A 14,830-nucleotide genomic window follows, 5' to 3' on the forward strand; every position below is an offset into this window, starting at 1 on the left:
TTTTATAAGGCTTTTTCAGTTTGTCTTAATTCTTAAAAGGGTACTAAATTGAAGGGAAACAAGTTACCAAAAACAAATGAGGGGAAGCAATTATAACTTTAATTTTGAAACCAGAAAAGACAACTCTGAAGGAAGATCAACCGCATATAGCCTTAGAGGAATACTTGGCCTTTTGCATCTTCTTCCGACCAGTTCTTCAAAAGGGTGTTCCTGTTTGATGCCAAAAAGGCCTTAATTTCGCCTGGATGTCTTTCTTTTTGCTGTGTTCCGGGCTTCTATTCCTTGAGTTAGGCGATTTATCCTATAACCAACCAACTGCTAGTATTAGTGGGCGAATGACTGACCATCCAACAATATTATGGGTAAGGCACAAGACAGGGTTGTCCCCATTCACTGTGCTTTGACCCGACTCTTGAACTGCTGGCAACGTTGAATACAGAGTCGCATAAAAAAGGGTTTACAACCTTATTTGCATAAACTAATCATATCACTTATAACGGACAACATGGTGCTATTTTTTAAGAATCCATTAGAAAAGCTAATCTTGTAAATTTGAGATACTGTATAGTTTGACAACTTTTCAGGCTTCTGAGCAGCCCAATCAATCCAATTTCCTCCTACTGAAAGTGTAGACAGATTTGACGTAATTAACATGTTTACAGAGCAATCTGAAAAAGTACGATATCTGGACAATTACTAGGAATCTGGTTGACCTATTTGAGGGACATTGGATAAATGTAAATTAGATGCTTGCAAGTCGATAAATGTATCCCTATAATTGACAGGAAACAAATCCTTAATTAAGAAGACAGTGCTTCCTAACCTGTATTTATAAATGTTCTGATAATTTTTCCAAAGGTCTTTAAGAATGTAAAGAGTGTGCCACTAGAACTCATTTAGGCTGTGTGATGAATCACGAGAGGCTGTGAGGCTGTGAGGCTGTGCAACATCCTCCCGAGGGGTCGAGGCAAGCAAGACCTCACTCGGAGAGACTCCCTCTTTAAGAAACCTACCAACAGTACCTCTTCAAATACATTCAGTAAAGAAATGTATGAAGAACATACCAAAATGTGCTATCGTCATCAAGACTATGATTATTCCTTTGAAGGAAAAATTACATTTAACCCAGACGAGGAGAAAGATCTGTGAAGGAGTTGAAAGGAAGGGATGGTATCGAGATAAGACAGACACAAGTGATCACAGTTCAAGGGTGTTTATTAAACTGTAAAAATGGGTGAGATAAACGCCTAATCTAAACCTAAATCTAAGATGCGAGCAAGCTCAGAACATCAAATAATAACACCGTCCAAGTTGAGTCTAGTCAAATAAGAGGGCCTATACTAAGAAACGTATGGCCAGTCCTTACCACTATGCTACAAAATAGTGTGGCATAATGTTCACAAGAAAAAGAAAGAGTTCACAAAATGATAAAACAGCATGGTATGGCAGGGGTGTTCCTTCCCCACGTTTTTTAGCACGGCACAAGACGGGACTCTCGAGCACAGCACACCCCTGGGCTTCTCCAGCACGAGGTTACAGTTCCTTTTCTCAACATCAGGACCTTCTGTGTCCAAGTCCCTTCCATGCAAAGTCTCTTGCTTTAGAGGGTACGATGCACCATAAACAATATAAAAAAGTTCCTTTCAGTAATCTTCACATCGGGTGACTTAGATCCCCCTCAACTGGGCTCCAATCCTTCTTGCAACGTTGGCCTCCCTCAGTCGAGTTCATTATGGCCTGTCATTCGAAATATCAGAAACTTGTAACATTCAAGAATCTCAATGTCTTTTTAAACAACCATTCACTGTGGATATCCCTCAGCTGGGTTCACACTTGTCGCCACAATGTACATGGGTGTATCATTGTTAACCCTGATTCGTAGGCATCCCTCAGTTGGGTTCACATTTTCCAAATACACAGTTCACTTTGCTTTATCACAATGCGGGATTCCCTTCCCTAGCTTTCTTACGGCATCCCTCCGTCGGGTTCACACATGCCACGGTTCACTAGACCCCTCAGGTTCTTTTCTTACCTAAGTCCGGTTCTCAGCACCCAGTCAGGCTTCACAGACTTCTATTCACACAATGTTCTCGAGGTGATACTGGTCACCCTAATTCGTAGGCATCCCTCATTCGGGTTCACGTTTGCCAATTATCACAACTCACTTAGTTTTCACCATGTGTCAAAGACTTTCAACTGTACAAGGGATTTTGCTTGACCCTCGTCTGACCACTGACACTTCACACGGCCTCCCCTAAGACCTCTTGGTCTTTGTAGGTTTGCTAGCCAAAATGTTCTTAGTTCGATACTTTTTTTCGGCAGAGGCATACCCAATAGAGTCCTTCAAAGGAGCACCCACATGGCGCCGGACCACTCCATGTCTGGTTCCAATTTCACTCACAAAAGACCTCTGTCTATTATCTTCTTTCTATACATGCAATGTTGCCACAGCAACTTTGAGCTCAACACAGTCCGGTCCACCATCAGTTTCTTCCGTCTCACCGGCTGAGTTGAACTCGTTGGCGTTTCTTTTGCCGCTGGAGTCAAGGACAGTACCACAATGACAACCGCTTCTCCCCACCCTGGCAATCCGTGCGGGAGGGTTCCGCATACCGCAGACATCCGATACACCACTCGCCAGATGCAATTCCTGGTTGTACATTTGCTTTCACCGAGGCATCACAGGTCTGGGTTGAAAAGGACAGGGGCAACTCCCTTTTGGTCGTCCTTTCGGATCTCTGTCTTTCTCCTCCGCTTGAACTGCTGTCCCGGAATGGCTGCTTCCTCGTGTGTTCGGTCTTGCTCAAAGTGTGCTCTTGTGCTCCGCTTTATATGCCTGTGGGGAAGGAAAAGGACAACCAGGTGTGTGTCTAGTTATCAGCAATTGCCTGACTCTGCTTGATCTCTGTGTTGGGACATGTCAGGTAAACGGCTCTGGGGTTAGTCCGTTGTCTGTCATGAAGTAAGAAAGTGTTTGTATCGAAAAAGGGGGGGGGGGTTTGATGAATTCAGAAAGGTGATAATTGTAAGGTTTGTGAAATGAATAGGGGGAATGGTGTTTGGTTAAAGCATACTGGGAAATTGTAAAATAATAAACAGAGGTACAGGGAGAAGAATGATTGGGAGTACTTGGATAAGCAACAGGAAAACGGGGATCCTGGAAGATGTAGTTTCCCATGGCAATGGGGTTGGGTTCCTAATGGGTTTACCATAGGCGGAGGGGTTGTTGGTTTCTGGTAAGGGAGATTCATTGGGTGGAAGGGAGGCAGATTTTAAAACAGCCTACAAAAGCTTCAGGGACTTTATCCTCCTCTCCTTCTACCCCGGTATAATACTGCGTCTTACCTGGGGTATTCCCCCGGCTCCTCTACCCAGGTGATCCTCCCTCGCTCATCCACCCCCAGGGTGGGTTCTGAGAGCCCTTCCCTGGCCACCTGAATAAGGGATTCTCGGGCTCTACTTGGGAGAATACCCTCAGGTTTCTCACAGAGAACAGAAGACAGAACAAACAGAGAAAAAGGGAATATGAGACTGTTCCGGGGATGTCCCACGGCTAAGTAATAAAAGAAAGGGGAGTAGACAGGAGACACAGAGAGGAAGCCCACAAGTTACAAAGCTGTGCACTGGCTTACACAGAGAAAAGGCTGTACGCGCAGCATCCTTTGAACGAGAGGAAGCAAACTGCAGAATCGGATGCACAGCGCTGAAAAAAAGAGGCTAGAAACCAATGCGGACGCGAGGCTAGAAACCAATGCGGACGCGAGGCGCCGGTATCGCAAGAGAGAGTGGAGTGGTGGCTTGACAACAATAGAGCCGTGGTGGACCAGAGGTCCTGTGAACAAGGCTGATACCACTCTGCTAGAACGAACGCAGAATCTAACGCAAGACGTGATACCGGGGAAACTGCTTGTGCGGCAAAACGAAGAAAACACAGCAGCGGAAATCAAGAAAGGCCAATCTGACAAGTCGAAGAAACAGTCCCACGCCAATAATAAACCTGGTGACGTTATTCCTGAACATGGCAGGTAACAGGGAAAATGGGAGATCCGGGAGGGGAATGGAAAATCATTACTAGAATGCTCTTACTCCCCCCCGTCGAGATAAAGTATTGATATTGAATGAAGTGGAAGAAAATGCTTACTGGAACGCTCATACTCGTCCCAGTCGAAATAAAGGATTGGCATTGTATGAAGGGAATAATAATAATTACTGGAATGTTTATACTCGTCGCAGTCTAGGAGGAAATCTTTATATAGTACAAAATAAGAGGGATGAAACCTCAAGACTGGAATGTTCGTATTGAGGTTAAACCAGACAAAGAAGGTCTAATCCGAGAAGAGAAATACTATAGAAGAGAAAAGCCTGAAGAGAAAGTTGAAAAGATAGGGGCCAAGGCCACAGAGAAACCAGAGACTGAACTATATATCAAAGGCGAGAGAAACCATGGGGAAGGTCCAAAGTGTTGGATAAAGTTCACTTGGGAAAAGAGAAGGATAGATACAAGTAAAATAAGTCAAGAAAAGTACAAAAAGGAGACTGAGAATAGTCATATAAAAGAACAGGATGAGAAGTTGAACAACCCTGTAACAGAACTGTATGAATTGATCAAAAACAGTCACCATGAACTACTTGAGAATAGTTTGATGAACTGAACTTTGTGAAAAACAAGCCTGCAGGTAAATGGAGGCATTCTCCTGGTTTTCGTTGTTATAATAGTGGTAGGATTAGAACAGGTTTAGTTGGGACAATGGACAGATTCGGTTTAGATTCTCATTGATGACTGATAAGCTCCTTAACTAGTTTTGATAGGTAAGGGAAAATCTTAGTATAGAGAAAGATAGGTGTTGTAAAGGATCAAGAATAAGACTCGGACACAGTGGCATGTTAAGTGTTGGTAACAGACTTTTAGCTATCTATACATATAAAAGTCAAAAGTTGCATGTGGGATAGTGGCGCAAAGTATTGTTCCTTATACAATTCCACACCGTTTCACCAGTCTACACCAGATTTTGCATAGATACCCATTAGGGCTCTCCGGACATTACTGGCTACATGACATTTGGACTCCCCACCCCTTTCCTAGAATTTAAGCAAAAGATAAAATTTGTTTGTGGGTTTGCAGCATGCTGACGAAGCTGTAAACCATGTTCACCAGGATGGCAAACAAAACATATATGAGACGCAAATGGACCTAAGAGGCGAAGGTGAAGGCAGGTAGCATTCCAGAAAGGGAATTTACTTTTCCAGAGGATTTTTGGTGCCTGCCGAGGAAGCCGTAAAGCATGTTCACCAGGAAGGGAAACAAAAAATGTTGTTTCTAAACAAGCTTTACAATGCCGTAAACCATATTAATCGGGAAGGAAAGCAAAATGTTTTGATGCATCAGGTGAAATGATGTTTCCAGAGGATTTTTCCGAGATGGTGCCTACCGACAAAGCTATAAACCATGTTCACTGGGAAGGGAAAGAAAAAAAATGTCTCAAAAAGTCCGACACGAAAACAGAACTTGAGGTCCATACGGAACCTCGAGGACCATGTTTCAAGGCCCTAGGATGCACGATTTCCAAGGTATATGCACTGAAACGAACTGCACCACACCAGGATAAGGCGGAACAGCGACCTACACGATCATTCATTTTCAACAATTAATGAAAGTGTTACCATATCTGTCTACAGAACTCATTCGGAGAACGGGTACTTTTGCTAGTTGATCATAAAAGAAAAAGGGGGTTTGGAGAAATAGACACTATCTATCCTAATCCTAAGAGGGGCTTCCCTGCCTCAACAAAACTAAGGACTGTCTGTGTCAGGAAGTTAACCCAAAAAGCATCCTCATTCCTGTGTCCAAAAACCCTAAACAAACTCTTACACGCTAAACTCAATATACAAAGCTACTCTGGCATTTCTATAAGCTATACACTTATAGCTTTCTTTCAAAGTCCCAAAACAGAGTTCTAAGGTGCAGAAAAGAAAAGGAATAAAGTTCCACCAGGAAAGGGATCTTCCCTTCCCCTAAATTTCTTCTGGTGGTTTGAATGTCACTTTCTCATAGTACAAGTTTGTTCAAGGGAGCTGGGGACGACTCTTCCCTTGAATTTCCTTCTCTCGCTGTCTAGATCTCAGTTATCCTTAAAGGGGTATGGTTCTTCCCTTGTCCATTGATTGTCACTGTTCCACAATTTCAAGGAGGGGTTTTGACCACTGCTTTCTTGATCATTTTTCAATCCCCTGGTGTACACTATTGCCAGGGTATTCGCAACTTTGTTACTTATCCTTAAAAGGGGTATTGGCTCCCCTTTTTATATTGGTTGTCGCTATTCCACAATTTCAGGACAGGTAATTTTACCCCTGACTTTTCTCACTGCTCTCCTTACCCCTGGTTAACTCTCCTGACAAGACTTTTTATGGTCTTTCAGGGGTGTGAGTCCCAGACCCACTTGCCTGGTTCACTATCCTGCCAGGACTTTTCCATTCTTCATTCACTCTCTTGCATCCAGGAAATAATGCTTTTCAAGTACTGGGTCACTGACCCTTTCTTAACAATGTTCATATTCGTATTAACTATTCCAGTTCCTTTAATTAGGCACTCTCCAGCTGTCAACGGTACGCAGGATTTGCCCTGAAGCGCCCCGGTGTCCCATTCTCACTGGGCTTACCGGTCTTCACTGGCGGCTCCGGCATTCCTCGCATCTCACGGTCTTCTTTGCTCTCAGCCCGCTGACTGGAAGTGCGTCCCGTTAGCCGCTTGGTTCCCGCTTTGCCTTCCTCTGCTTTTGGCAGCTCCAGCTGCCTGTGTCAACTTGATTACCTTCTCTTGGCCTGGTTTATCTACATACTGTTCTCGTCAGCCTCCGTGATGCGTCCTGCAGTCTGCTCGCCTCCGGTGTCCCAACCAGTATCAGAACAAGTTGGATCCCAGGAATTCTCTATCTACATCACAATAAGCCACACAGGAATGTTGCAAAGGCACATGGGTGTCATTAAGAGTTACATCTGAAGGAGTATTCGGATTCTGTATTCTTATGTCTCCCTGGAGTTTCTCCACCCCTTCGTGGTCCTCCTGCAGATAGCCACCCGCAGGGTCAGAGTCAGGTAGCTTCTGCCTTTCCCTGGCCATGTAAGAGGAGCTTCCCTCCAGAGAATCAGTGACGATGTGCGTCCTGACCTGCCACAACTGTGGAAACTGAGGAAATTTGTTTGTCTAACCCACCATCCACAGAATTGTGGAAGCCTAGTTGCTGTTTTTTTATGTAGGCCTATCTTTAAACCAAGTGCACATTGCAGTAAAATGTGCGCTCACCCACTGTGACTGAACCAGAGATGTCAGCCTGCACTACACCAAACACTACTGATAACCCTGATCAATACATTGTGAAGCTACCGCCGCACTCAATTATTAACCTACTAATAATAACACATCGGTTATGGTTATGTCAAGCCCAAACTATTCTGATGCCACCAACACGTGTATACTCCTACAGGCAATAGGTGAAGGGGGCATATTGGTAGTTGACTGCAACCTCATCTCATACCTGAAATCAAAAAACAGGAATAACAGACAATTAAACATGAACTCAACGCGCTTGGAGAAATGGGCCTGTAGACACTGTGGACTGAGGGGTTCACGTTGTTGGGCGAGTTTTTTGCAGACGGAAATCTACACACTTTTGAACAATGGATGGGGAAGTATAACATGCCAGGGGGCTTTTATCTTGCATATAGCAGGTTGGTGAGGAGAATGGCTGAAAGAAAAGAGTATTCTGGAGGAACCGGAAACGGAAACAGTGGTACAGACCATGTTGTCTTTGAGTCTTGGGAATGGGGTGGTTTCTCATCTTTATCGGGTGTTGCAAGAGGGAAGACCTTCGGCGAACCTTGTGATCAAGAACAAATGGGAAAAGAAATGGATGTAGCCTTTGCGATATTGGACAGGGAATTGCTTCATATATGGGAATAGGTGAAAAAGGTATAATGAAATGCTAGATTCCGACTGATTCAATTTAATTATTTGCACAGGGTATATATGACCCCAGCGAAACTCCATGCTATCAATCCTATATTGTCTCATTGTTTTCCAAGGTGAGGACGGAGCTCAGCAGGGGATTTGGAATATGGTGTGGGAGTGCCTGGTCATAATGTACTGGGAAGAGATGATGGACAGGATAAACACTCTAATGCATAGTTCCTACAGGCGGACGCCGTCTGTCTGTTTATGGAGATTGGTTCCTAGGAGGAAGAAGGATCAGACCTGCAAGAGCATAGTACGATTCTTATTGATGCTGGTCTAAAGGAGGCTTGCAATCTCGTGGAAACGCTCTAAGTGCCTGCTTGTAAGGCAAAGGATGACGGACATTCAAAGGTGGGGATTGGTGGAGGTGGAGTTTTTGCAGGAAAATAGGGATTCGGAAGGAGGTGACCTTAATTTGAGTCAGATGTTAAATGAACTCACTTCATCTCCAGAACTAAAACCACCAGGAGGGAACCAAAGACTGGGCATCCGATAGGCATTGAGGGGAGAGTGAATATAACGGTAGGGATGTGGTAAGGAATGTTGACATCGAGGTTGGTAGGTGTGGGAGATTATGTGGGTAGGGGTAACTGAGAGGAGCACTGATGACGAGGGTGGCAGGGGTAGTGGCTGCAAGGTTTAGGTCATGTTGTGTAAACGTCATTATTTTGCTATATGTCTTCGGAACTATAACATTGAATGGCTATTACCTGATTGTATGTGCTGCTGACATTATGATGTTGTTTGGCTGTGCAATGAGGCAATATAAAATAAAAACAGATAATTAAAAAAAAAGTCAACAAACTTGGAGAGGTAGATGGGCAGGGACTCTGGGTTTAACAATACTTTACAAAAAAGAGGGAACTCTTGGACCTATTGCATAATTTAAAAGAAAAATTGGAAGACACACCGAGTATTTACACACACAAACTTCTCAAAAATATCTCCAGGAGAAAAAAGTGTAATATTGCAGAGAATTAAAGTGGGGGGGGGGGGGGAGAGAACGTACAATTCAAGGGCTGGAAGAAAAAGAAAAAAAAAAATCACTGGAATTGCTAAACGGAGAACTTGTTTCGTAGTTTATTGGTTGAGAAATATTCAATGTTGCGGTTACAGGTCTGACTGAAAGGGTGGGACGGGGTTCTTTAGGGGGTATGAGGGTCGGGAACAAAGAGATGGTAGCATATTGTACAACCATTGCTAGCGCTTGAGCGGATCTAGAGAAGAGTGGTATTACTGTTTGCCGTTTAAATATACACTATGTTTTAGCTGTTTTAAAAGGTCTAAAACTCTAACAAAAATTAAATTTATAAAGAACATCACCAATTAGCCTTCAATAATATTCCATCGTAGGTTCTTTTAAAACGCTGCTACTTATGTTACACTTTTTATCGTATTAGCAAAATACAAAATATTGAAAAATAGTACTTCTCTATAAACTCATTGGTCTAAAAATAATATAATAATGATTCGCATATCTTCACTCTAACACAATGGGATGTTTCTTTCAATAATTAGAATCCTGAGGCACCAGATGTAAATTCTAACACAGGTAGTCTTTTCAACTACCAAATCTTCCATCCTTCCATTATCCTGTGCCTCACAACTTTCCTCAGGTGAAAAGAAGAAACGTATGAGGTGTAACATTATGTATTTGAAAAGACTACCTGTGTGAGAATGTAGGTCTTGTGCCTCAAGGTTCAGAATTATTGAAACATACATCACATTAGGTTTTAGAACGGTGAAAGAAAGATCATTATTATACAATATGAAGTACAATGGACGTATGGCTAGCCCTTTTTCTTTTAAATTGTGTATTTTTGCTGATACATTGATGGGTTTAAATGTGTAACAAAAGTAGCATCTTGTTAAAAGAGCATGGGCCATATCTGTAATTTGGTCTGCAGGGTATAAAGGAAGATGTGTTCTGGTAGTTGGTGAGGGCCTGTAGGTAAGCTACACTTCTGCTAGGAATAAAGACCTCTCCAACCCAACATAGCTATACAAAGCCAGATAAAGGTGCACTTTACACTAGCAATTGGGTATTTAGAATTCTTCTTGGCAAGTAAGACGAAGAGCTGTGCAGAAGCCGTGAATTAGGATTCATGTCAGGAGACTATACCAAGAAATCCCTGCCACAGTCCAGTTCATCAACGACATGAGGTCAGGTAAAAGCAGAGGTGCGTTTTATAAATCTTATGTAAAATAAGCTTAGCTCTCTGCTAAGACACTACTGAAACTACAGACCACATAGCACATCAGGGTGTATTATCTTTAACACGAGAAGCTCTGTTTTCATTACCCTCGCTTTCAAGGCTTGCAATGGAGCCCCAGAGAACTAACATTCTGGCTTAAAAACCATTTGCTTTTGGTATGAAGCAGTGAAGGGCTCATCTCTGGAATACCTCACCAGTCTCTTCCAAAAAGAGTCTGTCTATACACCCCACAAAGTACCAATGCTTTACTGGACAAGCCCTCCAAGTGAAAGGGGAGAAGCTATGGACTTCCTTGGCAGAACATAGACATTTGGACACACAATAAAAATACCAGAAAGGGCACAATACCCACCACTTTCACTGTGTTTATTGGCAACATCATCTTAACTAAGGGGTCCCTAATCCGCCAAGACTCTTTCCTTTCTACACTACAATCTTATTTTATAACATGCAAACCACCCTAAAGTGGCCAACAAGATGCAATGAGCACTGCATAATAAATACACATGAATGTCTTTGTACAGCCCTTACACAAGCATAGTTAGCACCTTCCACACAAACATGATGCTCTCACCCTCTTCCACCCAACCATCACCCAGATTTCGGTTGAACCCGTCATCTAACCAGGACTCTCCCCTTTGCCCAGTCCTTTGCCAAACCCTACTCAATCCACTCCCCCTCCAGTCATCCCAACACCTACACCACCACCTTCCACTCAACCATTGCTTACCCCCACCATAAACCTGCCATCCTGACCCGCTCCCCTCCACCAATACCTGGCTTTTCAAAGACCCTGAGATACAGCATCAATTTGTCCATCTTTTACTCATGTATGGCTCCCCCCATCCTCCATCCAAGTATGCTCATTTACTAGGTCTCACTCACTTCCATGGACACAGAAGTCACAGTTGTACTTGTCGAGGGTCTCCAGCGTGGTCACATAGGGAGCTCCAGCCACGATCTCGTCCACCCACTTGATGGCTTGGACCATTTTATATCTCTCGTTCTGCGTAAACACTGGAGGGCCTTTGTGCTTAGCGATCTCCTCTGGAGTGAAGCAGATACAAGAGAAGGAATCATTAATTTAGGAGCACTCTTAAGGAAAAGGTTACTCTTATCAAAGGGTTGGGGGCAGAGAGATTATTAGAATGATCCAGTTTGGAAAAAAAGAGCACTAGCCAAAGGGCAGGTGACGAGCAGCCAGAGTTCTGGGAGTCAACTAGTCTAGTGCAGGGCTCTACAGATAAGTAGTGGGGAGGGGCAAAGCCTGGGCATCTACCACATTACCACACTGAAGAAAATCTTTGCCTGGCACAGAGCATGGATGTCAATTTTGCTTGGTGCTGATAGTCTCCGCTGGCAGAGAAATTTCGGTTATCGTTTTATATTCATTGGAACTACATCTTCAAGGAAAAGGTTGTGGATTAAGGATCCAACGGCTGGTGGAAGAGCCTCTTACCATCTGTGTGCACTCCCACGATGAGGTAATCTCCCATGGCACGTGCCTGGCGCAGCTGGTTGGAATGTCCATAATGTACCATGTCATAGCTAAAAGAGAAGATAGATAAAGTCAGCCATTCCATCTCAGCAATGGAGCAGTCAAATTAAGGTAGAGGCCATAACCAAATAACTCATGCAAACAAGGGGTGGACACCCCCCCTGATCAGGCAGTGGTCGCAGAAAATGGTAGAGGAAAAAGGAAAGCAATCCCTAGACAATGAAGGCGGGTGGGCAAGGAACCACAGTAATCAAGAGGAAGATAAGGGCAAGAAAATGTCAGGCAGGTCTCTGGGAACAAAGTTCTTAGTCTACAGTTTCCTAGTGAAGAGACATGCATCAGCCTGCCAGACCCACATACATTTTGCTCATCAAGTCTATAGCCTAACCATTCCACCTCTGCAATATTTTCTCCTGCCAACAATGCATGCACCAACAATACCTCACTACCCCCAGAAATAACTTGTTGCAGTTTTTTAGAAGTGGTGTGTAACAGGGTGCAGCCTCTGATAAAATATGGAGAGAAACACGGCCTGACAGGAGCTTATGTCCAATGAGGCAGAGTCGTGATCAGATGTGGCGAGACACTGAGGACACACCCACTGGCAGCGCGCCTTGCTCAGGAGGCATTTATGGATGGTGCAGACCCGGTGATGTGTGTTATGTTGATTTATTCTGTGCATTGCCGCCATGTGCATGGTCTCCAGGCGCTGTGGGACATGGGGTGGCACAGTCAACAGGCCAAAAACACCACTATAGTCAGGGCACTTGTCCCATCCAAATTAGACTACTGTAATGCCCTCTACCTAGGAACTAACCACCGTAACCTAAAAAAAGTTACAAATGCTACAAAACAACGCACTTAGATCGGCGATCAACTTCCCTAGATCCTTCCATATATCGGAGGTGAGACGTAGTGTACACTGGCTCTCGATCAACCAAGGAATTTGCGTTCAAAATAATATCACCCACCCATAAATGTCTCTCCAACCTCCACAGTTAACAGAACAATTCTTATTTGTATACCACACCGAACCATTAGGTATCTGGGCGCATTTCTTACAGTTACATATATTGCATAATTTGCATAAAGTTAAGACAATACAGGAATTAAATATGATACATCAAGACAGGTATAGAAAAGAGTTAATGTAAAAGCACGTTATTAAGATTCCTGTGAGGTGAGCCACATTTGTACGTTTTTTCTGAAGTTAGTGTAGGATGGTTTTACTCTTAGGGCTATAGGCAGTGTGCTCCACATTTTAGCTGCTAAAACTGCCTTCTGCAGCTTGAACCTCGGGATCTTAAGGCAGTGTTGTTGCGAAGATCTTGTTGGTCGGTCTGAGAGGATTCGTGAGAATTTGTCGCTCAGCTATTTAGGTCCTTCGTTTTCGATAAAGGAACCGCTTCGGTCGCACAGTGAATTCCAGGGTGTCAGCATGAAGTTGGGCCTAGACCAACATAAAAGATGTTATGTTACTCCTAAACGCCAGTGCAGCATAGGGACACTTGGGTCCTGCACGATCGTCCCAAAAAATAGTCACAGTGATCCAGGAGCTTACGAGTACGTGCATTTGCCGGTGAAAAAATCCATCACCGGGCATCTGGAATCCATGGCAATCACAGTAAGGCAGCATGTAACCATTTGCAAAACATAACAGAAAATACGTATGAATACCCAACCTTTAGTGCAATACATCTATTCATTTCTTAATTCGGCATACAGTTTAAACTAACGATTACTACACACAGAAAACAATTTAAAAAAGACAAAAAGAACGTGGAAACTGATACACAAATCGATGTGGTCCTACATAACATTTTAAAGAAATATTAGCGTTGAACATGGGTGAATTTACTGATAGTCTAGAAACGTCGAGAATCTGCACTCTCCATAACTACAAAAAAATGACAACTACACAGAAAGATAGTACTCCAGTTACATTGCCAAAATGAATGTTCAGGTAATAAGAAATTAAATCTCGTTCTGGTGTAGAGTCGTCAAAAGCAAACTTACAAGATATTGACCTTCTCCATTCTCTTCATAAAACTCAGAGAGCAATGTGCTTGCACCAAAGATTCTTCATAAACTGACATTGCATGTGCCTTACAAACGTTTATAATGCATAACCTTATCAAATGTTCCTTTTTGAAAACTTTCACTCCCTGCATTCTTAGTGAATTTTGCCTTTCGCTCAAGTTCAAAAAACTATTGCCCCTTATGGGTTCAGTCAAATGCGTGGGCCTCCTGAGCTCGCAACCAAAAAAGCAAACCTAGTGATCTTCACTCAGAATCTAAATATATTCTCACTTTGCAACAACATATCTCAACGCATTCATGAGAACTGGTACTCCCATACACTTGCAGACCCGCTGTTTCCATCAAACACTGCAGGTGGCTGCCTCAGATTTCAAACTCTAGGGCGCCAGTCTGGCTGCAATATTTTTTTAAATACATTGTAACACAGACACATTAATTCTTCGCCTGTACTTTACGGACATTATATTGAGCAACAACTTGAAATCTGCCGTATGACTTTTGTGGCAAAAAAACACCACTTTTTTACTTCCTCCTGCCACATCCCATCCCAGCCTCATCAACCCTCACCATCCGAGACAGTATTTGATAAGTTTAACAAGTGCAATGTTGTGTTGTTTTATATGTTTTAGCGGCGATATCCGCGAACACCAAAACACGAATGAAAGATAGCGGCACATCGAAACAATCTGACGCACTTCACGCTCTTCAACATCCAATCAGCGAAAGCGTCACATGTCCAAGGACATGACGCTGCCGATTAGCCAATCGGTATCTTGTCCGCGGAGCAGACATAGATATCACTCATTTTTCAAAACATACTTTGTGGTTGTTTTAAAGAAAACTACTGGACGGATTGTCACCAAATTTACAAAAGCACACTTTCGGGACTAAGCGCCTGCTCCTCCCGCAAATTTGGTGAAAATCCGTCTAGCGGTTTGGGCTGTAGGCGTGCGCAAAGTTTTTCCCCCATTCAGTCTATGGGAAAAAAAGACGTTTTGGGATCCCCCCTATAACGTTTCCCCCCCTGGACCAAACATCACCAAACTTTGCAAACAAAATCAGAGTGGC

The 14,830-nt window shown here is 43.3% G+C and overlaps 1 protein-coding gene across 1 annotated transcript in view; it reads right to left on the reverse strand.

Moving 5' to 3' along the window:
* PCYT2 (phosphate cytidylyltransferase 2, ethanolamine) overlaps nt 1-14,830 on the reverse strand; it is a 271,685-nt gene that overhangs the window by 199,407 nt on the left and 57,448 nt on the right. Inside the window, exons 2-3 of the mRNA XM_069655300.1 lie at nt 11,684-11,772; nt 11,110-11,271 (exon numbers count right to left, since the gene is read on the reverse strand). Of these exons, the coding sequence (XP_069511401.1) occupies nt 11,110-11,271; nt 11,684-11,772 (251 nt within the window). The remainder of the gene's footprint in view (nt 1-11,109; nt 11,272-11,683; nt 11,773-14,830) is intronic.

This window comes from Ambystoma mexicanum, chromosome 3q, assembly GCF_040938575.1.
Source record: "Ambystoma mexicanum isolate Mex_15411 chromosome 3q, UKY_AmexF1_1, whole genome shotgun sequence".
Taxonomy (NCBI): domain Eukaryota; kingdom Metazoa; phylum Chordata; class Amphibia; order Caudata; family Ambystomatidae; genus Ambystoma; species Ambystoma mexicanum.